The sequence below is a fragment of the Dendrobium catenatum genome, unplaced genomic scaffold (genome assembly GCF_001605985.2).
Source record: "Dendrobium catenatum unplaced genomic scaffold, ASM160598v2 fragScaff_scaffold_1220, whole genome shotgun sequence".
Classification (NCBI taxonomy): domain Eukaryota; kingdom Viridiplantae; phylum Streptophyta; class Magnoliopsida; order Asparagales; family Orchidaceae; genus Dendrobium; species Dendrobium catenatum.
This window is the reverse complement of record NW_021319682.1, coordinates 2,925,185-2,951,690: the sequence shown is the minus strand read 5'-3', so window position 1 is coordinate 2,951,690 and position 26,506 is coordinate 2,925,185. Positions and strand designations below refer to the sequence as shown.

The window sequence follows — 26,506 nt, the reverse complement described above, 5'->3', positions numbered from 1 at the left end:
AATAAAAGTGCTACCCCATTATTCAATTTAAACTATGTATCCTTGATGATAGCCATAATGATGATGTTAAGTTACAAGAGAGGATCTACACATATAGAAATTAATATTATGAGTCTCTCATGTGGGGCAAATTATTACGTCTGGTCACCGGACATAGAAATAGGTCCGGATATCCTCTAAAAATTTGATTTGTGTAATGTACACGTGTATGTGAATTTTAAGTCAAACGCGTCAAAAGAGCAGGTAAAGCGCAGGTAAAATGCAGTCAAAGCGCACCCAAATAGCACCCAAAGCGCACATAAAGCGCAGTCAAACTGCGATCCACGTGACAACTTTTTAGTGGATGTCCGAACCTATTTTCTTGATCCGGTGACCTGATGTAATAATTTGCCCTCATGTGGACATGCATCATCACCTTGCCGATTAAACAAACATGTCTATGTTGATTATTGTAACTCTCACCATGTAATGTGCTCTATATGATGTACATTTGTGACATCAAGCCAAAGCCTTCTCCCAAGGAAGGGCCCCATTTATAATCGAATGCAAATACTAGTTGATTTATTCAAACTGAGACATACCCTGTGGTTTTTTCCCCTTTTTAGGGGTTTCCACGTAAAAGTACTAGTGTATTTTGTGAACGCTATAATACTCTCTTTCTTATCTGTGTGCGTGCTGGATCTTCGTACAACGCTAAGACATTAAATTCCATATTTCTCTATCGCCGCAAATTCTCCATGACGCAACATTCATAACTCAATAATAGCATATTAAATTGATAACTAAGTTCATGTTGAGCGAAGGGCTTGTCCTTTCTTCGCTAGAAATTATTGAAGTTTAGTGACAATCAGTATTTTTGAGAGCATTGATAATATCACAACATGTTTCTATCGAGTGATTATATATAGTATTAGAGTTTCAAGGCATACGGTGCAAAAAGTTTCTTCGATTGATGCAATACTATCGAAAACATAATATTTATTCTGGCTTAGAAAAAAAAAACAAAGAAACGTTAGAGAAACTCTTAAATAATGATTAAAATAAAAGTGCTACCCCATTATTCAATTAAAACTATGTATCCTTGATGATAGCCATAATGATGATGTTAAGAAGAGAGGATATATTGGCAAAAGCAGTTGTTTTACCACTATTGGTGAAGCCCTAGGAGTGTATTTTCAAAGAAAAATAAAAGACACTCAAAGGGGGAGAAGAATGTAGTACAACTTAGGCTCAGCCGATACAAAGTTAGACGAGTTACGTACCCGCCGCTGCCTGCGTAATAGTTTTCTTGCTTGGACCAATCGTAATTCTAAAGCTACTATTACTAAATTATTGCGCAGATGTAATACGTGTTATTTTCAGGTGTTACATTTGATGTGTTATATGTTGTGATTGCTATTTATTGTATCTACTCCTATTTAAATTTATTCAAACTCTGCTTAATTATTAATCAACCCATATCAAATTGAATTTATTGTGTTGTATATGCTATGATTGCTCGTTGGATTTGTTATTTTATCAAAATTTCTAATAATGTTTTATTTGAATATTTATTGAATCACAATGAAAGAAATTATGGATATGAAGGATTAATGTTACATTATAGTTTAAATGATTTTGATAATATATAAAATATTTTTATCACATATAGTTTCAGTCTAAATCCAATTTTATTCAAATCTTCTTTAGATATTATTTGAATCAATTTTCATCATAACTATCCTAAAATTAATTTGCAGCTAAAAAATAAAATCTAAATAAAACTTTCAAAATTTTTTTTTGAACAAAATAAATAAATAAATATATTCCTCCTATTTTGGTTATTATGAATATAAGCTGAAAATTCCCTTCAGATTTTTTTTTCTTCAGATTTATTTTAATTCCTAGTTATTTTAAAAATTATCGCAATGCAGCACCTAAAACCTCCTCTTTGTTTCCCTTCCGCTCCCGCACAAAATCCCAAACCCCTCGACGACGGCGAAGTAACGGGAGCTCGCTGGAGAAGACTTTAACGGGGCAAGCGGCGTGGGAAGGAGAAGAGGAGTTCGTGAGACGCGGCGTGGGTAGAGTTTGGACGGTCGCTAAAAGGATCTTCGCCTCCTTTGACGAAGTATCCGTTCGTGTCGGAAGTCACGAGAGATAGACATCGTTCTTCCTTCGACTCCTTCGAAGATGACGGGAGCTCGCTCTCTGTGAAGGTAACTATCTTTCTCTCTTTCGCGCGCTTCTTGGGCCAAATTTTGAGAGGATTTACCAAATCCGGGATTTTCCGCCGAAGGGGAGACGGAGGATTTATTCCGCCGTGAGATTTAGCGGGCGCTCAATTCCCGTTTCGCTGGATTTGGCTAAAATCCCGCTCAAATCATGCATAAATCCTGTTGCCGAACAGCCCCGTAGAATTTTGTTGGATTTAAGTTTGCGTAATTTACCTTTCGGCAGTATTTAAGTTAAAATTATGGTTAAATCCTGCTACCTAACAAAGGAATGTTTTTACAGATTCAGAAATTGATTGCTCCGATCGGAATTCAACCGGTCTACTAGTCTGCTCACAGCAATATCACAGCATGGGAGGTTCTAGAGTTCAAGTGAACAAGGCTCATAAGAGTCGCTTCGCCTCCAAGTCCTCACGGCAGGCGCACAGGATCCCCGTCATTGGTGTGCAAAACAAAAATTGCTTTCATTCTAATTTCTCTTCATCGTCGCTACATCTTCTCTTTTCACTTTTGTTTTCCGTTGCAGATAATGGCAAAATTGCTAAATCCAACAAGAATGCCATGAAGGGCGCTCGTGCTATTCGGATCCAGCGCACAAAGATGGTAGCATTGCATTTCTTTTTGCTAGTATCAATATTTGTTGAATGACCAAAGTACTAATTATGAAGCGTACATACGTTTTCAATTATTGTAGTAAACTTTTGGCTGCCCGATGACTACTTTTAATAATAACCAATGCTCCTTCTTACACATTTTTAATAATTTTAGCATATGTTGGATATACATTTTGTATCCCTCCTAGTGCTCACCAAATCAAATAGCTCAGTACTTAATCATATGTCTTCTTAAGGTACTCAAATAATTAGAAGATCCTTTTTATGCTGTTTATGTTTTTTTATTAATAGTAAAATTGCTTTCAAGTGGATCTTCTTGACATGAAACCATCGTCTCCAAAACTAATGTAATTTTTCTTTGTTTATAACCATTATTCTCTCCCACAACTTCATGCATGACTCATAAGTTTGATTCATTTATAATCATCTAATCTTTAACATCTCAGTTTCTCTTGATGCCAAAGTGCTTCTTGTCTAATAATTAGTTATTACCTTTCTTTTCAAAATTCCATAAAGGATTTGTAAACCAAACCATTGTATTATACCCACAATTCTCTTAATGATTAAAAGTTTTATATTCATGCATCTTCTATAGAGCTAGCCCTACATCATTTTTTGAAGCAATCTTAATATATTATATTATTTTATTCATTATGTGCTATTCTATAATATATTCTTCCTTAGAATTCCCATTTAATAAAATTAAAACCATTTAATTTTTTTTTTCTTAATTTCTTCATCCTTAACTAATATTTCATTTTATTTGTTCCCAATTCATTCAACTTTAGTTATTTTTTAAAAATTAATTAAAGTCTTGATTAATTGAATATACAAAAAGCAAATGCACTTAATATTAGCGCTTCTCATTAGTATCTTTAACGTTTAAATTTTTGTACTTTTGGATCACGAGATTTACATAAGATGCATTATAGGATTTCTATGGTGCAGTTTATTTGTATGTTTTAAAATACATGTATTTAAAAAATGCGGAGTAGTTGAAAATTTTGTTGGATGCAAATCAAATGCATTTAAATGCACGAGGGTAGGCTCAAGTAGTGACAATAGATGGTGAAAGGAGGCAATGTCAATGCTGGGCGGTTGGGGCGAGTGACTGTCTAGATCATGAAGATGGGTTCGTGTGCTGTGAGTTTTCCCTTAATTTGGAATTCACCCAATTTGGGTGAATTTAAAGTTCTAATAAAATGCCATATTGAGATATTCCATATCTCCTATATAGATACATTGTCTTTAGTTTACTTACTCTCAAATAATGAGAAGTTAAAACTCTTACATTTCTTTAATTATAAACTCCTAATACTTTTAACCAAACAATCGCTCAGAAATTAAATGTTATAAATCTTAGAGTCTAAGATTCCTAATAAACTAAATAATACAATGTATGAAATTGCACAAATTGGTTTAAAAATTTTTTGTTCCAAAAATCACCTATTAAAATAATAACTCATAAATTAAAAAAATATGAAGAATCCATGTCCAATCATAATTCGATAATTATTTAAATCAAACGATTTTAGTAAGCAAATCAAAACCATACAAAACATCTTAGTTATGATTCACATTGCAAGAAGACAGCTAGTTGAAGACAGCGGCGACTAGTGGTGGCTGGCAGTGGTGGGGTGGTGGTGGCGGGCAGTGATGGGGTGGTGGTGGCTGACAAAGGTGGATTGGGGTGGTGCGGCAGCCACGGCGAGCAATGGCAAGTGGCAGAGGGGGGCAATATTTTAAAAATTGGACCGGACCTGCTGTTTCGACTGGTTGGATCGTGAACTGATCAAGTTGTCAGTTTGGTCAAGTTGGAAAATTGGATTCTCATTGAACCGATGTGAACCGGTTTGAACTGCCGGTTCAATCGGAAAATCGTCGTATTGATTCTGTTTGGTTGAATCGATCAGTGCAACAAATATTATTTTTTATTTAAATAAATTTTAATAATAAATTTTATTTAATTATTTTTAAAATTTTAAATATATATTTAAAGCATATGCAAATAAATTTAACTAACTACCTATTTGTCACATCATGCAGCTTTATTTATTACTTGTGGTTTGTGCTTTATCCTATAATTCTCTTATGATGTGGGACACAAAAATATGTGAGAATTCTGCATGAGAGTTATAGTGTTAAATTATGAAATTACTTGGGTTACAAATTTAAGCTAAAAATGCGTATAATTTTTAAAAGTTAGGAACATAAGTTTTTAATATTATATTAAATATTATATGTATAAGTTAGCCAAACAAAGAAATATGAGTAGTAAGGATTTAGTTCAAGTGAACTGTATTAGGGTGAAGATTAAAAATATACTTTTCTTAGAAGATGATATTCAACAAAGGTGGATGAGATATTTTGCTAACTTTAATAAAAATATATGAAAATTAGATTGACCTATATTGACCTACTTTAGCACCCTTGAATAAAATGTTTTTATCGGCAAGTATAGTAAAACTTGCAAGTTAGAGATGCTTTAAAGGAAAATGAAGGGTTGGAAAAGCTGTTGGACCTGATGTATCCAATAGAGCGGTGCTGGAAATGGCTGTAGGAAGATGAAGAGGATTCATGGCTTACGTAAACGTTTTTAATATACTATTTGAAAACTATAAATGATGCCAGATGAGTGGAGAATGAGTGTGCTAATTCTATTTAAGAATAAAGGTGATGCACAAGATTGTTGCGAATTATAGAGGTATTAATGTTAATGGTATCTTTAAAACGTATGGGATGCGAGTTATGGAGCATAGTCGTGCTGGCGTGATACTTAATGCTTTCAAAATCAATTTGGATTCATGCCTGGGTAGTGCTCGGACTTGAAAACCATACATTTATTAAGAGGTTCTGATGAAGAAATTATAAGAAAATCAAGGAGATTAACAATTTGATATTTATTGATTTAGAAAAATAGATAAGTTCAAAGAGAGAGTGCTATGTGAGAGTCTCTGGAGAAAATGAGTCAATAATGCTTATATTTCGAATCATTAAAGATATGTTATGCAGGAGCCTATTACTTGTGTTCAAACACAGGTTGGATTGACCCAAGTATTTCCCTATTTCGGGGGGTTACATCAAGGCATCAGCCTTGAAGCCCATATCTTTTTTGCTTTAAGTCAGGATGTTCTTCACTAGACATTTGCAGAGGATGTACCTTCGGTGTATTTCTTTTTGCTGATGATATTATTCTTCGTGGTGATAAGACTAGAGAGGAGTTGAAGGTAAACTTGAATTATGGAGTCACCTTAGAGTCTTAAAGGTTTCCACTTTTGAGTAGATCTAAAATGGAATATTATGGCGAGTGTAATTTTTAGTGTAATAGACCTAGTTGAGGGATTGTGACTTTCGGTAATCATGTTCATTAATAAGAGTACATGTTTTAGATATCTTGGATCTATTGTTCCGATTGACGGTGAAATAGATGGGGATATTATCAGCAGAATTCAAGTTGGATGGTTGAAGTGGAAGAATGCATCGGGCTTATTATGTGATAGAAATATACCCCTTAAACTTAAGGAAAAATTCTATAAGATGGTAGTGAGGCCTGCAATGCTTTATGGTGCCGAATGTTGGCCATTAAAAGAGAAGCATAATGCTAAGTTAAGTGTGCCGATGACCCGATTAGGAGAGTAGAGGTATTAGATTTGACTTATGTTAAGAAAGGTAGGGGCAGACCTAAAAAGACTTGGTTAGAAAATATTAGAAATGATTTTTCTTTTTTAGATTTAAACAAGAATTTGACTTTTAATAGGACACAATGGAGAAAATGATTCATGTAGCCGACCTCATATAGTGGGATAAAGGCTTGATGTTGTTGTTGTATTCTTATTTAAAATTAGATTTATAATTATACAATTATACTTTTATATTATTATTTTTTTTTTAATTTTTAAAACCTATTTAATATGCATATAATTATATTTGTAATATACAAATATTCACATTAATGGTCAATCAAACTTCTTAGTAAGTTTTATGTTGAGCTTTAATCGAGCTTGTTCATGAGCTTTAATCAAAATAATTAGGTATTATTTGTTAAAAATTTATTTTTTTTTAATTTTTAAAACCTATTTAATATGCATATAATTATATTTGTAATATACAAATATTCACATTAATGGTCAATCAAACTTCTTAGTAAGTTTTATGTTGAGCTTTAATCGAGCTTGTTCATGAGCTTTAATCAAAATAATTAGGTATTATTTGTTAAAAATTTAATTATTATCTCATTTATATTGTATTTAAATAATTTTAGTATTCATGTCATTCGATTTAACTCTAGTTCTACCTCAGTTGAACCATCGAACTGTGAACCTCTCCTTCTTTTAGTTTAGTGTCCGGTCCATTTTCACAACCTCGGAGGGGGTGATGGCAATGACAAGGAATTTATTGTATATTTAAAAATCGTTCAATTCTAATAATTTTCAAATATACCAAAATTGAACTACAGGGTGAATTCCAAACACAAAAAATTACTTTGCATGTCTTTTACTTCAAACCAAACCCCGATATTTTCGAAACCCCTATATTTGGAATATTTCACACTCCTTTTACTTCAAATCAAACAACCCCATAATAATATTTAATTTTATTAGCCATCTTGTTCTTCGGAATAAGTGAAAATATTGATGTCTTAATTTCCAATTCTAGAAATAGTTTTTTTCCCTGCTTATTTATCACGAAGTTTGATGGTAACTAATGCTAGTTAGCTATTGAGTGCTTGTGGTTCATTTCGCATGTGTTTCTTGCCTCCTAACCAAAAAAAGTAGTAGCTAGAAATTAATTATACTGCTATGTAATTTTTGGCATGCCTCTGTTGGCTTTCCTTCAAACCCAACTAACCCATATTTTAGCATATCGCTGACGTTATTGTTAAGTTTAAAATTTTGCATGAAATCACATAAAAGGTTTCAAATCCAACATTTCCAACACTTATAAGATGTTCAGTTGGGATGAATATCTGAAGTTCAGATTCATCTATGATCTTCCTTGGTTATTATGTAACGTAGGCATGTTGGGTCGCATGCTTGTACTATGAACTGCATAATGTAGATAACATATTGATATTAACTGCTTGGATGTTCGAGACATGATAGTTCTGTTTATCTGTTGATTTTTTGCATCTAAATACAATTGTGGACGAATGGCCTCAACAGGCTTTACAAAGTTCATCTCCATATGAATCTAGAAATTTTTTTTGTTGTTTTGAAAATTGTTCATTCTAATTTGGTGGCTTGTGAAACCCTTAACCTTAGATTGAAAGTTGGGTGCATAAAAAACTTTAAAGTTGAGAAATGATTCAAAAGCGCCATGCAACAAGATAATGTCACGAAAATTTATATTTTTTTAAATTTAATTATTCTAATCATGTTATATGGATTCAAATGTTGGGCTAAAAAGAAGGCGTTCCCGTCTTAATGGAATATTAAAAAAACAGGGAATGTTATGGTTTTCGTGTGTTAAAATTGGGAAAATAAATTGAGAAATAATTATATTAGTTCGTGGCTGTAGAACCTCTTGAAGTTAAGGTAATTGAGAATTACTCTTGTTTCTTTAGTCATGTATAACAAAGGGCTGAAAAATATTCCAAGTACACGGGCAAATAAAATCAATGTAAAAGGATTAGCAATGAAAAAAGCTAGAACAAAATTATAGTTTGTTATCTTAACTAAAATTTTACCAAAAGATTTGCAGAAACCAAGCTCGATTCCTTATGTATTTCTCAAAGAGGGAATGGAGGAGGATTTATAAAAGGAGCCTCCAAATAGTTGAGAGAAAGATAAAACTTATGGTCAATGTGTTTTATATCATAGAAAAAGATTTCTTTTGAGGAATTAGTGAAAAGCATCACAAGTTTTGATTGTTTACCTTTTGTACTCTTACTCATTTCATTATTTATGTATGCAATGAAATTTGAATATTCTTTTTGGCTAGCTTGTCTAAAATGTTATATTCACTTGTTGCTTGTTATCTTTTGTAGCTTCGTGATCAGAAGAGAGCTACTTTATTGAAAGATAAAAGAGCCTTAAGTGGACCATCTAGTTCTCCACGTATTATTGTAAGTGGCCCATGATTTACTCATGATTTTTATTTAGAAAAAAAAAAGATGTGCGCACTTGTCCATGCATCTGAACATATTCCCTCCACAATTTAACTCACTTCTGGCTTTTTGTCTAAGAAGAATACTCCATGAACTGTGCAAATTCTTAGAATATGTTCGTACTGTTTCTCTTTCTAAGGTCTGTAGTTAGCTATCCTCTATTTTATTCTCTATCTCTTTAAATTTGAACTGATCCTATGGCTTAAGTCCATGTTTTACTGCCATTCTCATTGTTAACACTAACTTTTTTTTTCGCACTAATCAGTGCATTATGCTATTTGTGATCAACTCTGGGTTACTTTTGCTGTTCCTTTGTTTCTTCGGGAAAGCATGCTGTTTTTATGCCAAAAACAACACATGAATTTATTATCTCCTATTATTGAATGAAAGTTGTCTTCATAATTCTATTATAATTTTGTAGAACTCAGAAGGAAAGTCAGTTTACCAACTAGTAGGCATGTGAAACTTGTATTGAGCTGGTTGTGGTGCAGAAAATTAAGACAAGAAAGCAAGTGGAGTGTAGGATAATTGAGAATATTATGATAGGTACTGGTTAAACAAGGATAAATACAACATAGATATATTAGAGAAAGCCTGGGAATGTGGTTAATTAAGGATAAGATGGTAGAAAATAGCATGTGAGAATTTTTGTCTTGACCAATTGGCCGGATTGCATGGGTAAGGGCTTCATATGAAACGTTTAAAATAGCTAAACAAAAGCAAACATGGGGCTGGAAATTATCCAAACGAATTTTACTAGAGCATAGTGAACAAATAAATGCAGCTCTGAGCACTTATGATGGTCAACAAAGGATTCTTTATTTTGACTTCAAATAGTTGGGGGAGGCGAATAATAATGATGATCTTATTGATCTAATTTCATAGTGGAACTACTTAATTAATTTAAGCATGCCACAATTAAAACTTTTCATTCTGTAACAAAAATTAACCTTGAATTAGGCCTTAGCAACTAGACTACCAGAGTTGCTTGGACAACATTGTTGCAGTATCATTTCTTTCCTATTCTGAACAGAATATTATTAGCCATATAATATAATAACATCGTGGCGATATGATCTTCCTTATATTCACGCTTCTTTAAACTTTTTGCTTCCTTGTGACTTCTGCATGTGCATTACAGATTAGTTGTTAATGTCATTCATTGTGATTTGTTTGATTAATTTTTGAAAATTTCCATGTTGGACATATTTGTGATTTAGATTGTTTCCTTGCAGGTTCTTTGTGGACTTTCCTCAGCTGTGAACCTGGATATGCTTGCAAAGGAACTTTTTATGTTATTATCTGGAGAAGAATCAGGGGCCATTTCAGCAACAGTGGCTTCGCAAACTTATAAACTTAGAACCACGGTAATTCCTTGTTTACAGATGTCTTTGTTTCTCATGTTAGTATGTTTATATCAGTGATATGGTTATTGTCTCTGGACTCTCTTCTCTCGTGTCTCAGTGTCTCTCGCTCTCGTTGGTGTAGAAGGCAAGGTGAACAGCTAGGTCACATGATAAATTTTTTTACTTAAATTCTATTGTCTGCCATATTATCATGCTTGTTCAAGTCTTAGACTTGTCCAGGAGTGTCCGGTCTTGGCAAAAGAAAATTTTACTTTTTAATGAACCAAAAACATGTGTCAAACACTTGTCGGGATGTGTTGGAGACGTGTATGTGTCTATGCCAGACATAGATGACATTTATAAGTGTCTGTTCTTCCTAAATGTGACTTTTAAAGCATTAATTTCTGTTTCTAATTTCCTCTATTTTTCTAGGTTCTGATTGCTCCATATGGCGACTTGGTATCATGCATGGAGATGGCAAAGGCATGTACTGTAATTTGAAATTACCATGTTTGTTACTTCTTTTACTTTTTGTGAAGGCTTCTTATATTACGATTTAATTGAATGCCATTTCCAATTCAGGTTGCGGATTTAATTGCTTTTGTAGTATCAGTCAACTCCTTAAATGATGGCTGTGAAACTGGCTTCATTGATTCCTTTGGAATACAGTGCCTTTCTGTTTTCAGAGCCATTGGCTTGCCCAGTACCACTGTCCTAATTCGGGTTAGCCACAGTTGATTCATATCAACTTCCTTGTATTTTATTATTAAGCAGTTAGAGGATTGATATTGTCATCACTACTGTAGGATCTTCCTGTTGGTATGAGAGAGAAACAAAATGTGAAGAAGAATGCCATTTCATGTCTTGGTTCTGAGTTGCCTGAAGATTGTCGTTTTTATCCAGCAGATACGAAGGAAGAATTGCACAAGGTGGTACCACGAAGTAGTTGTTTTCTAAATGGAAACGTTGAGCAATACATGGCTCAAGAACTAGTTCTAATTTTTTTTATGCTCAATCTTGATTCTCATTCAAGTTGTTCATTGTTATTTCGCCAATCCTCTTCTGCAGTTCATGTGGCTTTTCAAGGATCAACACCTTTCTGCTCCACATTGGCGAAGCCATCGGCCTTACCTTGTGTCCCAGGAGGTAATATTGTTGTATTAAGCATATGATTAATGTGAACTGATTGCTTCTAGTTCTAGTGTTCCTGTGGCTTACTAATCTATGTTGAATTGGATGCTTGGAAGACATATCTACGCTTTACAACAATGGAATCCAGCTTCTTTCTCTATTTTTTTTGCGACTGTCTTTTAACTGAATTTTTTGAGTTGTTTAAATTTTTTAGACTCAATTTTTTTTAAAAAAATGAAGGTTATAAATTCTTGATTCATTATACAATTGAATTCTATCCTTAACGTTAAATTATGTATTTCCATGGCTGATATATCCTGATCCATTATTTCAGAATTGTGTATGAGCTTCTTAAGCATATTATGTATGAGGCTTCAGATGTTAATACACTTTTTTACATGGTCCGATTTTATTTTCCAACTAGTGTGTGCCTTATTTGATTTTAGCACTCTAATATCTATAAACCTATACGGCTGCACCTGTGATATATTTTCTTTGAAGATTTCAATTGTTCTGTTACTTATCAACTCTATATTCAGCTCTTTCATGCATACGTTTTGTTATCAAATCGAACCATATTCACTTGGCTGAATTGCAGTTGGATCCTTCTGACATTTCATTGTTCCGTTGGTTATATAGAAATATGCTGTAGAGAATTTTTGTTCTTAGGCTTGTATATGTCTTGATGACTATTTGCTTGTATTTGTATTAATGACTAAATAGTGAAATAATGGTATATTAAAGGAGAAAGAGCGCATTATTTTCTATCTAAAATCTTACTTCTGCCTGTGCTTGAGAATATCATGATATTTTTTGTTAGAAATAAGCTTGAACATCTAAACTAGAGAGCATTTCAGATTAAGACATTATTCACCTTATCTTTATTTGAAGTTATCATCAAAGAAATTGAAAATTAGAAAGTATAAAAAAGTGCTCAGGTTTAGAATAGTGTGCTAAGATTTAATAAAAATCAACCAGTTTAGTCTTATTCTTTAGGTTTTGCAGCGCTTTGCAGTGATACTTTCATAAACAAAAGCTTTTTAATATATTTACATGATGTCATTTTATGTAACCTTGCCCGTCTAGATGAATATTTGGATTTGTTCAGCATCACTAAAATTGTTTTTTTATTTTAATTGTTAGGTTGGTCTGGAGCTTGACAATAACAAACCTGGTAAATGCACTTTACTTCTATCTGGCTATGTGAGAGCTCATAATCTTTCAGTGAACCAGCTTGTGAGATACTCATCCTTATTTTATATGTGTTATTTAGTTTTAACTAATTTCTGCTATTTCACATTTGCATCCCTTTTCTTTCAGGTTCATGTTTCCGGTGCAGGGGATTTTCAGTTAGAAAAGATTGATGTGCTCAAGGATCCAATGCCTTTGAATGAAAGAAAAGGTTTTAATTCAATGGACTCGGATAATCCAAATTGCATACAGGTATAAGTTTCCTATCCTTCATGAAGTAGGCATGTGCTTAAGTTGTCAGGCTCTGCCTATTGAATATCGTAACTAGTATTGAAGTTTCTTCCTTTCGTATATTCTATTTGGTATGGGCATGCTCCCGCTTGTTGCATATCATTGATTATTCATTAAAATTTTCTCTCTTCAAGCATTATTGCCATTAGCCTTATCCCAACAATTTGATCACCGTGATGAATCTTTCTTCTTGCTTGATTACAAGATTCATGAATTTATTTCCAAACAGTCTTAACTAAATACATATTTCAAGCTGTGCCAACTCTTCTTATAACATCTAAGTTTACATGACCTGCCATGAATGTTACCCAAATCAGTGAATTCTACTCAGCCACATTTAATGAAGATGCAGGTATGGAGCAATAGTTAGGTTGCTTCCACAATGATCTAGTGGTTGCACATTTGAATAACATAATTAGCTTCCTTGTAATGATGGGTAAAGTTGCATACTTCAATACTCTCTAGATCCTGCATTGAAGAGAGCTTCATGCTGTATACCCCCCATTTTTTTTGTTTCTTTTCCAATTTTTTGGCGCTTTCACTTCTGAATCATTGTCAAATATTTGTAATTTGATTTTTTTGTTTAGGCTTGAGTAAAGTTCTCAATTATGAATTTCTGTTTTAAATCACTGAACCAAAAACTTCTACAATTTATTTTCCTATGTCTTATGGTTTACTGATTGTTATTGCAATAAAAAGTTAACTCTACCTGAATTTTTAAAATTTTTCTTGGTGTTTGTACATCCAGTTGAAATAAGAGGTCTAGTAGATGCTTGGAAGTGCTATCGTGACCCTATGGTCTATGTCCCCTTTTCTTTCTGTTTTACCATTCTACTTGAGAGAATCCTACCTGATAATAACTTATGGCTAGCGTCACATTCATCATCGTTTTGTTTTTCTCTCTAGCATCAAATTCCAAGTTTTCTAACAAATTGTAAGGGTGTATGTTCCAACCCTTTTCTTTCTCTTTTATTACTGTTCTACTTAAGTGAATCCTTCCTGATAATGAACTTGTGACTTTGCATTTACTTAAAGCTACATTTCATCATCATTTTTTTTTTAACTTTTAGGCATCAAAACCCAACTTTTTAAACAAATATTAAGGGTGTACCTTCCAGTGTGTAAAAGGTTTTGTCATGGAAGATGAGCATTTACAGTATCAATATCTTATACTTTCCTGTTTAGGCATCCTTCCTCCTTGAGTACTGTAAGACTTAAATTCCTTGCATCCAAGGACCTCCTATGATGTTAAATGACATGTTCGAGCATCCTACTCATTGGCGTAATTGTTATTTAATGTCTTACTTGTTGGTGTAATTAAATTAGTAAACAATTGTCATATTGACTTGGCCTGAAATTATTAACCTTTCTTGACACATGGTTACCATATAAAGAAAGTTTCTGGGTGTGCGAGTGACATGAAAAAGCATTATCTATGTTAGATGTACGTAACTAATCAATGCTTTGGTAGAGGTTGAAATTTTGACGTATGTGCTCTGATGCTAAATTGTTAGAGGAAAGTAGTGCTTTGATATCAACTGATGCAGAATGAGGTTCTTTGAATTGTTAGCTTGTGAAATTATCTGGAGTTTATGTGATCCGAATTAGCGAAAGTTAGAAACACCAATTATAAACGCCTCTGTTGTAGAGAAACAAATTAGGAGGAATTGAAACTGTTAATCATTTGATTCCGATAAGAATTGAGAAGTATAAATTGAGTTATTGAGAGGGTTTTGAAGATAGTCAAGATCAGGGCTTTCGTAATTAGGAGAGTGAACATGTAAACTCAAGAGGTTTGGAAAGACAATAGTGGAGCGGGATAATACCAATGAAATTCACATTCAAATGTTCTTAACTCTAGGCTGATAACATCTTTTTATAGAGAACAATCATGAATAACAAAATGACTTCGTCTCCTGCATCAGGATTTCCGATAAATTTAGCCTTCAATTTTTCTAGCCTATCAAAGTTATGAATCCTAGATAACTTTCCATGGCTATGCAAATCCAAAGCTAATCCGTAGATAATCCATAAATACTTCATTGAATGTGCTATTTATCATAAAGATGTAACTCAAAGGAGCATTTATTCTATTGCATGCACTCTTTGAGGTATCAATGTTGTACTTTGTATTAAAAGATAAGTTCCGAAAAAGTATGGAGTAAATATTTTACATTTGAAGATTATTGCCATGTATCAAATGGACTTCATATATTATCAATATGTATTTCCAAATAGCACATGCGCACAAGCTCTCCAAAAAATGCTTATACTATGCTAATAGTATACAATTGTGGTGAATGTTCTAGCTTTTAGGTTTCAGTCCCCAAATTCGCATTCAACAACCAATACATCAACCTAAAATGCAATTGTTCAAAACTATTATTGAAAACCTAAGCATCTTCATCAATTAAAGGCTCCTAAAATGGATTGGCAAATACTTCTGCCTCAAAATTTCTTTTATCTCTACCCAAGAAGATGTGGGAGTAGCTCTTTGTAAGTCAAAATCATGAATAATATTATTAAAATACCATTTTGCATACCTAGACAATTCCGTCTTAATAAATTTGATACGTTGCTAGTCATTTCTCTAAAACTATGGGAGAGTGTTATGGAGCATAGTTTACGCCGTGATACTAATGTTTCTCTAAATCAATTTGAATTCATGTCGGGTAGGTTTACTTTGGAAGCTATACATTTATTGAGAGGTTTAAGGGAGAAGTATAGAGAGAATAAGGAGGATCTTCATATGATATTTATTGTTTTAGAGAAAGCATATGATAAAGTTCCAAGAGAAGTGCTAATGGAGAGTTCTAGAAAAGTAAGGTGTTACTAATACTTATATTCAAGTCATTAAGGATGTGTATGCAGGAGCTGTTACTTGTGTTCAAACACAAGGTGGTTTGACCAAGTATGTTCCTATTTCTATTGGATTATATCAAGGATCAGCTTTAAGCTCATATCTTTTTGCTTTAGTCATGGTTGTTCTCGCTAGACATTTGCAAGAGATTGTACCATGGTGTATACTTTTTGCTAATGATATTCTTCTTATTGATAAGATTAGAGAGAGAGAGTGATGTGATGCAGGGTTGAGTTACACAAGATTAATAAAGAAGATTTAACAATAGCTTAACCAATTATAGAGTCACACGTCAAGTCAAAGTTGGTTACAAGAATTCGTAGAGTTCCACTTACTTAGGCAAAGGAATTACAAGGAAATTAATCGAACAATTTAAGCAAATACAAAGGAAAACGTAAAGTTAAAAGCTAGGGATTTGAATCCAACGATTAATAAGAAGTTGTTCACCTTGAGGCCTCTTCTCTCTTTCCTACGAAACTAGGTTGAGCGGCGGAAGATCGTCCACATTAGAAATGAGGTTGCCACGAGGAGGGAGGAGCCAAGGAACGTCGCCGAGGAGAAGGAACTCGGAGGTGGAGGTGGCACGGGAGGATGACCTTGAATGACCCACGTGTAGTCGGAGAATTGGTTGTCAACGGCGTCCACTAGTGTCGGTAAAATCCATTCCAAGTACTCTTCGACGGTATTGTCGAAGCCAAATCCAACGTCGAAGAAAGGAGATCTTAAGACGTGGATATCTCCGTAGATGTCGTAGAAGAGCCCGTGGTCAACGGCGGGGTCCGCCATACACCATGGATTTGTAGACGAGCAATCACCACAAGAGTCCAAGAGGGGAGGTGGTCGGCTAGGGTGGAGAAGCCAAGATGAAGCAAGTATTATCAAATCTGAAATAATATCATATTTCTGGATATTATTTCAGATTTGGAGGGAGGAGTTGGGTGGAGAACTCAAGCCAATTCCAGAGAAGTGCTCGGGTAGGAGAGAAGACTTCAGAAAATATTTCAGATTTTCTGAAACTGAGTTTTAGTGAGGAGACGTGGGGGGAAATAATTTGAAAATCAAATTAATTCCAAAGGAGGGGGCCAGCGGGTAATGAGGGGTTAGGGGAATTAATGGGAGGCCATTAATGTAATTGGAGAGAGAAGCAAAACAAGGGGAGAGGGAATTTAAAACTGAAATTATTTTCAATTTTAGTGTAAATGGAGGGAAAATTATTTGCACTTAATTTGGATTTCAAATAGGGTGAACGAGTTAAGTGCATAATTAATGGGAGATCAAGAAGGGGGGGGGGGCGGCATGGCTAGGGAGAGAGGGAGAGGGGTTTCCAAACATTGAATGATGACTAGGAAAATTTAAATTAAATCCAATTTAATTTAATTTTATATTTGGATTCAAAATTTTTTTCCATATATAGAATTTTCAAATTTGGAAAGAATTTGAATTTTGAAATTCAAATTTCAACTTGGAATTAGCGGAGAGGATGTGGATGGAAGGAGGTCGGCAAGTGGCTATGTGGTCGGCCGGTGGTGAGAGGGTGGACGGCGGGTGGCTCTAGGGGCCGGCGGCAACAAGGTGGGCTCGGGCTTCTTTTGCTTCCTCTTCTTTATTTGTGATCTTCTATAGCGGGGAGGCAAGAGGCTAAGAGTTGCAAATCTTCAATGATTCCACCAAGTGAACTCACAAAGAGATCACAAAGAACTCACTAAGAGATCTCAAGGATATTGAACTCACAAAGAGAACAAAGAGTAAGAAAATTTCATTCAATTCATTATACTCATACAATATACAAGAGCCATATAAATAGGCTCCAAATGACAACAAGTACAAAAGTCTAATATGCCTCTTGGGCCACAAGAGAAAACAAATACCTACAAGGGTAAAATGGGAAAAACTGAAAATAAACAAGTAATATATAAAATGCAGATACAAATAGTCCTAAGTAGTAAAGACTCTCCATCATGGCTGTCGATCTCCGGTGTCGTCTCTGATAAACGCGCCGGAATCTCCTGTCGATGCCCCCATCAGAGAGAGTGTGAAGGTAAACTTGATTTATGGAGGTCAATCTTAGAGTCTAAAGGTTTTCTCTTGACTAAATCTAAAACCGAATATATGGAGTGTAATTTTAATCGTAATAGATCTAGTGGGTGGATTGTGATTTTGAGCAATCAAGCCATTAATAAGAGTACACATTTTAGATATCTTGGATCTATTATTTAGAGTGATGGTGAAATGGTGATGCAAGCAAAACTAGAAAAGAGAGACAAATTGGAGAACACCAGGACAAGACTTAAACCAAACTCGATTCATATAAAACTTGCAAACATCTAAACAAACTTAAGAGAAACAAAAGCCAAATCGAAGAAAACAAAATAAAAATATAAAAACGCTATCCTAAGTAAAACCGTCTAGCGGTCTCCTCACATGCAACGAAAGTAGGAATTTTAAGAAAATTGTGCTTAGGATTGCAAACCAAGAGTTCACCACTGCAAAAGAGTCCAACATCCTTTCCAAACTCCTCCGACAAATGTCTCCAAACTTCAGCCAACATACACTTCCAAAGCTCAAGAAGAAGGATACAAGTGGAGTTGAACTTGCGTAGAGAAGAAGGGGTTAGAAGCCAAGACGAAATAGAGAAGAGAAGAAGGGGATGGAACAAACTCTCAAGCTTTTCCAAGAAGAAACCCTTAGGTTTTTGTAGAGTTTTTACTCACAATCATCAACAACCTTTTTCATGCCAAAACAACTCTCTTTTATAGGCATAAGAAGGTAGACAAGCAGCCATATCACCTCCAACCAAAGCCAATAGGAATTGGGGAAATGAAAGGCCAAAAGTCACCAAGTAGAATGTTAAAAGACAACAAAGACTGCAGTAGAAAACAGCACAGAAAACAGGGTGAAAACCATGAAAATTCCCCCAAAATGCCACGGGAAAATAGCCAGCAGGAGACTCGAAAAATCAACATAGGAGGCCAAGCACCAGGGCACGGGAACTCCAGCCAGCACAGGAAACAAAGGGGTCAGGCACGGGAAAATCAGCCAGCACAGGAAACAGAGGGGCCAGGCACGGAAAACCAGCCAGCACAGGAAATCGAGAAGACATAGGGGTGGAGAAGAGGCAAGTCCGCTCCAAAATGAATCCAAGAAATATTATCATACCTTTTTGAATTAATGAGCTAGGAAGTGCAATTAATCTCCAATCATTGAGCTAAACTTCAGCTCAAGCATTTATGAGCTAACACCAAGTAGAATCCCACACTTTTTTAGCTTCATACTAAGCAACCAAGGCCATACTCAAGAGCAACCACCACACCAAACCAAAATCAGCAAGCAGCCCAAGGACCAAGTGGACCCAAGAGCAAGCAAACCCAAGGTTCGCCATGCCGAGCACCTTCCTACCAGGATCATTGGAAGCCCAACCATCATAGGATAGCATAATAAAAATAAAACACAACTAATATTGTTTAAAATACAATAAAACATAAATAAACCAAAAATAACTGAATGCATCAAATGGATGGGGATATTAGAATTCAAGTTGGATGGTTGAAGTAGAGGAATGCATCGAGCTTGTTGTGATAGAAAATTCCTCCTCAAACTTAAGGTAAAATTCTATAAGATGGTGGTGAGACCTGCAATGCTTTATGGTGCAAAATGTTGGCCATTAAAAGAGAAGCTTAATATTAAGTTAAGTATTGCAGAGAAATAGAGATGAGGGTGCTACGGTGGATGAGTGGCTTTACTCTTAGAGACATGATATGAAATGAGCATATACGTGAAAAAGTTGGAGTAGCTCCTGTGGAAGATAAGATTAGAGAGAGTTGCCTTAGATGGTTTGGTCATATAAAACATCGGCCTTCCGATGAACTGGTTAGGAAAGTAGATGTATTGGATTTGGCTTATGTTAAGAAAGGTAGAGTTTGACCTAAAAATACTTGGTTAGAAAATATTAGAAATAACCTTTCATTATTAGATTTAAATAAAAATTTGACTTTTAACAAGACACAATGAAGAAAAAAGTATTCATGTAGCCGACCACACATATGGGATAAAGGCTTGATGATGTTGTTGTTGTTAGTCATTTCTCTCATGCCAACCAAAGATGTTCTCCATCTTAGACTCCCAATCTATGTAAGCACCAATGTCATGGAAACCATCAAATATGGGAGCATTTATTTTGATCCTTTGGGTAGCATCATGAAATTATTGATGGGATCATTATAATCGATAGTAGTAGTTCTGACTAGGGTGGTCTAAACCAGTCTTGTTCATAATGTGGATGAGTCTGTTTAAGAATATTTTGAAGAACTTGATAGTTTGTCGTTTTAGATAGTTTGTCGGGCTTTAGTAAATCTACAAATAACTCATTAGGTACTCTAGGATTAATTGTAGCATCTGGTGGGTGATTGATTGCTTGTGGTGTCACAATTAGTTTACCAGTAGATCTTCGTTGCCACATGTTTTTACAGATACTTATGCCATATTTTCTTAAGCTTGTACTATTAGTCTCTATTTTTTTGGTGCTTTGCTTAAGTTCATTTACTAAAGATGTAGCCCTTTGATCATGATAAGACATGCTATTGATGATCTATTCATTAAACTAGGCAAGGTATTTATCAAGATTATTTTTTATTTGTTCTTTAATGAGCGTCATAGTTGCAAGCAATAATGATGCATTATGTAAGTGCAATGTAGCAAGAGGTGAGCAACAAGCATAAGGTTTGTGATGATCACTAGGTTGTGTGAGGCTTAAAGTGGCATGAGCATTGTTTCATTTTAGGGTTTTGGAAGTTAGCAATTGTTGTTGAGAAGGATCACAGTTCAGGGAGCACGGGGAATGCGAGTTTGCGTCCACATAGGATTTTGGGAACAAACATGGGATCGGAGTTTAGGAAGTTATGTAGGCTTGGAGTTTTGCAGGAAGGCTTAATAAATGTGGGTTTGCATTGTTGTGTTTCCCAAATTTAGGTTACGAGAGCTTGGTAGTAACGAAATATCAAAGTATTTTGATCAAGAGAAAGATTGAATATCACTTTGATGCCAAAGTTGTTTGAGGAAAACAAGGGGGAACTCCATATATATAACTTGGATTTAAAGAGCATATTCAATTGTCTTTATGAATAATTTACATTCATTCAATCAATAATAGTCAATTACAGAATATAAGTCGTGAATCTCTATACATATAATAGAGTTATAAGGATAAAATCAAATAATTTAAGTTCAAAATCATAGTAATAATTTTTCTAACAAAGCATATAAATTCAAACTTATTATTATTTTAAGAGCATAATTAAGCCTAATAAAATAAATCAATAAAAGATGTGAAAATTTTGCTAAAATAGAAGTGATCTTAAAAGGCAATGAAAATAGCCTCAGTTCAACCCATTGCCAGCAATACATGACATAGCATTTACTCTGACCATATAATTACTATAGGGCTTTTCTATGTTGTTACTTCACACCATTTGCGATGATATGCATCTACTATATGTGCATGGTATGGTCTATGGGTATTTCCATTAGTTTTGATGAATATTGAGTTTTAAAAGATATTTGTTTATGCTTAAATTTGGCGAATAATATAATTGTAGATGTATATATGCCATCATTATAGATTCAAGTTGCGAATACTATTAGAAGATTTGTTGCCTCCTTATCCAAAGTGCGTCATACTTTTGCTCTTAGTTTAACATGAAATGTTGATTACTTTTTAAAATATAATAATAAATAACTATCATAAGAAATTATTACAATACTTCTAAGCTCCAAAATTTAGACTGTAATCATTAGATCCGCCACTTATAGAATTTATTAGTAATCCCCTTTAGTTTTTACTTTTTAATAATATTTCGTGTTGGTCCATAAAAACTGAAAGATTTGGAATGCTTTGGAAAACTTGAGGCACTTGATGGTGAAATTTTGAAAATAGGGAACCTAATCATTACACACTCAAGGTTAATAGTGTTGGGTGTAATTATGCAAGTACTTGTTCTGCAGATAGTTATTTAGGTATGCAAATATATTTAAAGAACAATTTTCATTTAACTTTTATGAGATACTGATGCGAGGAAGAGGTAACTTTGAAATTTAAGCGGCCTCACGCCAAAAATAATTTCTACCCATGGATTTTGGTTTGTGTTTGAGCATAGCAATATCATAGGCCTAACTGCTATTGTGCTTTCTTCTCTTAAACTCTGCAGGTTGTTGTCACATTAATGCCTGATGCCTTAAAGCAAGAACCGCTGGTTGTTGAGAATATACCAGACCCTCTTGCTGGGGAGCAGGTCAGTTTCAAGCTTCCTACTTCATTCATTCATGGTATAGTCATGATCAACATCACTAGCCTTGCACAGTTATTATTTATTTTTGGTCACTTAATGAATTCTTATTGTTCATCTATTTGGACGATTCTTGTTGAGTAATTCTTAAAGTACTCAAAGTGTTGAATTTATTCTGCGCAAAACTTCTTAAATAATTTCTATCCATAACTCTTCTTCTGCTCATCTTCTTTCATAATCCCCTTGCATTAATTTTATATATACATTTTATTTTTACACCCTTTACGCTTATTTATAGATATGCACAAGCCAAACATGTCTTTTTTTTGCTTATCTTCAACATTCATCATCTTAGAAAGTTGAAATTGAGCACGATTGACTGTTCGCTACTTAGAACGGAACTAGACTCTAGCATTATTTTGTACGCATTAATATTTCTAACGTTATTTTTATATTCCATCAGACTTGGCCAACAGAAGCAGATATGGAGGAAGCTAATGCAAATAATAAAAAACGAAAGTTACAAAGAAAGAAACTTCCACCAGGAACCTCAGATTATCAGGTTACTATTTTATTTTCCTTTATTTTTTTTTTCTCTCTTTGGCGTGGCTGTTTTGATCATCATATATGCAGGCTGCGTGGATTGTTGAAGATTCTGATGATGATGTTGCTGATGGTAGTGTTGAGGAAGGTGATGGTATGGTTTTGGATGGGCACAACAATAATTTTACACGAGAAGAATCCAATCAATCAGAGAGTGAAAGTGTTTATAATATGGAAAATTTTGATGAAGAAACTGAGGCAGACACTGACATGGCTGTAAGTCTCTTAGAGAATTGTTTATTGAATGATAACATCAACATAATATTAATTGAGTAATATCCTTTTTTTGGAGGATATTGTTTTTCTCAGTTATGCTTGCAATTCTTTTTGATTGGAAAAATAATCAAACTGATCCCTTAACTCTTTATGAAGTATCAAAATAGTTCACAACTATATTAAAGGATCATTTTGGTCTCTTAATTCTGTAAAAACAAATTAAAATAGTCTCATGATGGGACTATTTTGGTTCCTCTTTAAGGAGTTGAGGGACCAAAATGGTCTTTTAATATAATTGGAGATTATTTTAATCTTTTATAAAGCGGCAAGAGATCATTTTAATCATTTTCTCCTTTTTTGCCAATCAGCTAAATTAATTGCGTATAAAATATGTAACCAGATCTAGTTATCTGATGATACATTTCTTCATTTCTCCTTTTTTTTTCATCTTGACTTTAGTTTGCTCTTTTATAACATATTTTTTGTTCTTCATGGAATATTAAACTCAACTCATGTTTGGAAATAAAATGGTCATTTATTTGCTAGGGCACTCTAATATGTTCTGTACTATAAATTTTGCTTTGTAGGATGATGCGAATTTGACAACGGAACAAATAGAAGCTGAGATAAAGAAACTTAAAGATGCAAGTGGTTTGGATGAAGGTATATTTTTTTGTATTTATGTGTTATAAGTGGGGTTTGGTGTCTGTAGGTGCGGTCCTTTGATAGTAGTAAGGAGAAAAGAAAAGGAACACACCGATGCATGCTCAGCTGAAATTCTTTTGGATATATGTAGTATATAGGCTATGCAGCCTTCTTCAACTGGCTAATAATTTGTTTGAACTTTATTGTCCGTTATGCTTATGTACCAGCCTTCATAATATGATCGCATCCTTGCCAAATCGCAGGACACCACCAAATGCGCCAAGTGACAAGCTTTTGACTATGGTGTTCTCATATGGATGCTTAATAACCTTAATTTTTTTTTTGTTTCTACGTCATGTTTAAAGAGTATGTTTAAGTGACATGTGATTTGCTTCATTCCAATTACTTTAAGGATAATAACATCTCTAAGGCATACATCTTCTACTCTTGTACATCCTCTTGCAAACGAGTGGCAAGCCTATTTAGAATATTTTGAAAGACAAATGGAATGAACTTCTTTAGTATTGCCCCTTTATTGCTGATCCAACTTCTTGGAAGAAGTAAAACTAGTTTTTAATCACCAAGTTTCTCTTTGATATGCATTTGTATTTGTAGTATGCTTAAGCTCAGTTTATGGACAACTTGGTTGTTTGGAATATTTCTAATTCTCTCGCATGAAGAGAATAGGTGGTAGTTATGATAATGATGGATGCGGTGGTCATGGTCATAACTCTTTTCCACCTTTTCATTATTATCATTGGACCAATTAGTCATTTGACCATCATTGGGAAAACTTTGGTTATCCTCCACAACTTAGCATGTCTCTGCCACCACTTCTACCTTTTCTATTAGTGCTCATTCCAATTTAGTCTCTCTTTCCCAAAAAGAATGTGGTTGACTATTCCAATATTCTCAATTGGATGCATTATACTAATGTGATTTTCTCTTTTAGTTCAGCTATAGCTATTCATTCTGGTATATCTTAGGTTTAAAATTTTGATGTTTCTTCCCATATGAAATTTAACTGACGATTATTTTCATCCTTTGCCATGACACCCCTTCCATTTATCATTATTAATGATGCATGGACACGGTGGACACAACGATACAGATACGGCACGACACGTATACTGAACACGCCAATTATTCAAAATATAGGACACAGACATGTTTTGGACACGATATTATAAATTTATGTTTTAAAAATAGTTTATGAAATTTGAATAATTATAATATTAAAAAGAATTTAGAAATAATAAGTCATTTAACTAGAATTTGTGCTTAAAATAATTAATACTGTGTATCATGCATCGAGAGAGGAGACGACAATGTTGTCGAGAGTCGAGCAGTAATGTTATGCAATAAGTATCGAGTGTCGATGCCAAGAGGGCGTTTGTTGTCGATGTTGAGAGGGCGTTGATCGTCAATGTTAAGATGATGTCAGACAAAGAAGAGTTGTCAAGTTGGGTGTAGAAATTGCTAGCGTCGAGCATCAATGTTAAGAGTCTCAAGTCAATGTTAGACTTTGTTGTTGAGATGATTTTTAAATGTCAATGTTATAATGACATGAGATTTCAATGTTGACATGACATCGGACATTGTTGTGAAACCAAAGTCGAGAGCCCCCAAAGAGAATATTCGATGAATGGAGTATTGAGTGTGTGCGATTAATTTGGTATTTTGGATATGAAATAAGAAATTTAATTTTTATATTTTAAATAAAAAAATATTTTAAATAAAAGAAATTATATTTTTAAAAAATTCATAAAATATTTTTAAGACTCGCGTGACCAATTTGTATTTAATATTTTTTAATTATTGCACGCCTCTTTGAAAAGAAGTGTTGGTACATCATAGATCTCCCTTATCTATCTATATATGGAAAAGATCTACAACACTTTCTCTTTCTTGACTTTAGACAATATTATATATGTTTCAAAATTTCTTATCTAATGTTTATGCATTGCCTTATCAAACTCATAGCTTGTTAACCTCTATACATAGAAACAAAAATAGCAAAAATCTGTACGTACCTCGGACTGAAATCCCGCGAATTCTGCCGCAAATCGCGCCGATTCGGCGCCGTTTGCGTCGTTTCTCCGCAAATCCTGCGACGATGGCTTCGATCGCCTCCCATTTACGTCTATAAGAGGGAGGCGAACCCTTCTCCCATTCACGACTTCCACAGCACTCCACCCACTCATTTCCTCTCATCCCGAGCTCCTCCCTCTCCCTCGTATGCTACTTCCGGCTCCAGTCCGACGCACGAGCTGCTCCCGTCGCAGCTCCCTCGACGACTTCCCTTCCGGCCGGATCGAAAGTCACGACATTTTGATCGTAAACAGAGGGAGCTCGCTGTGAAGTTAACTTTCTCCCTTCCCGCACCCCTTCGGCCGGATCCCGTGAGAGAGAAAGAGAGAGAGAGAGAGGAGAGAGCACCTACCTCTTGAAGTCCTAGACCCATCGACTCCTCCTCCGACGACGACTCTCCCTTCCTGTTCGGATCGGAAGTCGCTCATTTTGATCGGAAGTAACAACAGGAGCTTGCTGGAGGTAAAGGCAACTTTCTCCCTTTCACGCGCCTGTTCGGCCTAATCCCGTAAACCCGCCGAATTCCATAGAGAGGAGAGGGATAAATGTAATTAATTTTAATTAATTTTCTTTAATTATAACTATTTTAATTAATTATATTTATTACTATTAATTATATTTAATTTTAATTAAATGATTATAATTAATTTTTTAATTAATTATAATTAATTTTAATTAGTTATCATCAATAATAATTAATTAAAATAATTATTTTTTATTAATTTAATTAATTATAATCATTATTAATTAATTATAATTAAAAATAATTAAATTGTAATTAATTGTAATTAATTGTAATTAATTATAATTAATTGTAAGTAATTGTACAACAACAACAACAACAACATCAAGCCTTTATCCCACTACGTGGGGTCGGCTACATGAATCCTTTTTCTCCATTGTGTTCTATTAAAAGTCAAA

At 34.3% G+C, this 26,506-nt stretch overlaps 1 protein-coding gene across 1 annotated transcript in view; it reads left to right on the top strand.

Annotated features, from left to right (window-relative positions):
• The first annotated feature begins 1,897 nt into the window (after positions 1-1,897).
• The window catches only part of LOC110104372 (pre-rRNA-processing protein TSR1 homolog), a 41,879-nt gene continuing 17,270 nt past the window's right edge, over positions 1,898-26,506 (top strand). The window contains exons 1-15 of the mRNA XM_020833448.2: positions 1,898-2,198; positions 2,497-2,655; positions 2,740-2,816; positions 8,814-8,891; positions 10,169-10,300; positions 10,712-10,762; positions 10,862-11,002; positions 11,086-11,208; positions 11,348-11,425; positions 12,554-12,646; positions 12,731-12,853; positions 21,953-22,036; positions 22,494-22,592; positions 22,664-22,849; positions 23,437-23,512. Coding sequence (XP_020689107.1) covers positions 2,565-2,655; positions 2,740-2,816; positions 8,814-8,891; positions 10,169-10,300; positions 10,712-10,762; positions 10,862-11,002; positions 11,086-11,208; positions 11,348-11,425; positions 12,554-12,646; positions 12,731-12,853; positions 21,953-22,036; positions 22,494-22,592; positions 22,664-22,849; positions 23,437-23,512 — 1,432 coding nt within the window. The 5' untranslated portion in view covers positions 1,898-2,198; positions 2,497-2,564. The remainder of the gene's footprint in view (positions 2,199-2,496; positions 2,656-2,739; positions 2,817-8,813; positions 8,892-10,168; positions 10,301-10,711; positions 10,763-10,861; positions 11,003-11,085; positions 11,209-11,347; positions 11,426-12,553; positions 12,647-12,730; positions 12,854-21,952; positions 22,037-22,493; positions 22,593-22,663; positions 22,850-23,436; positions 23,513-26,506) is intronic.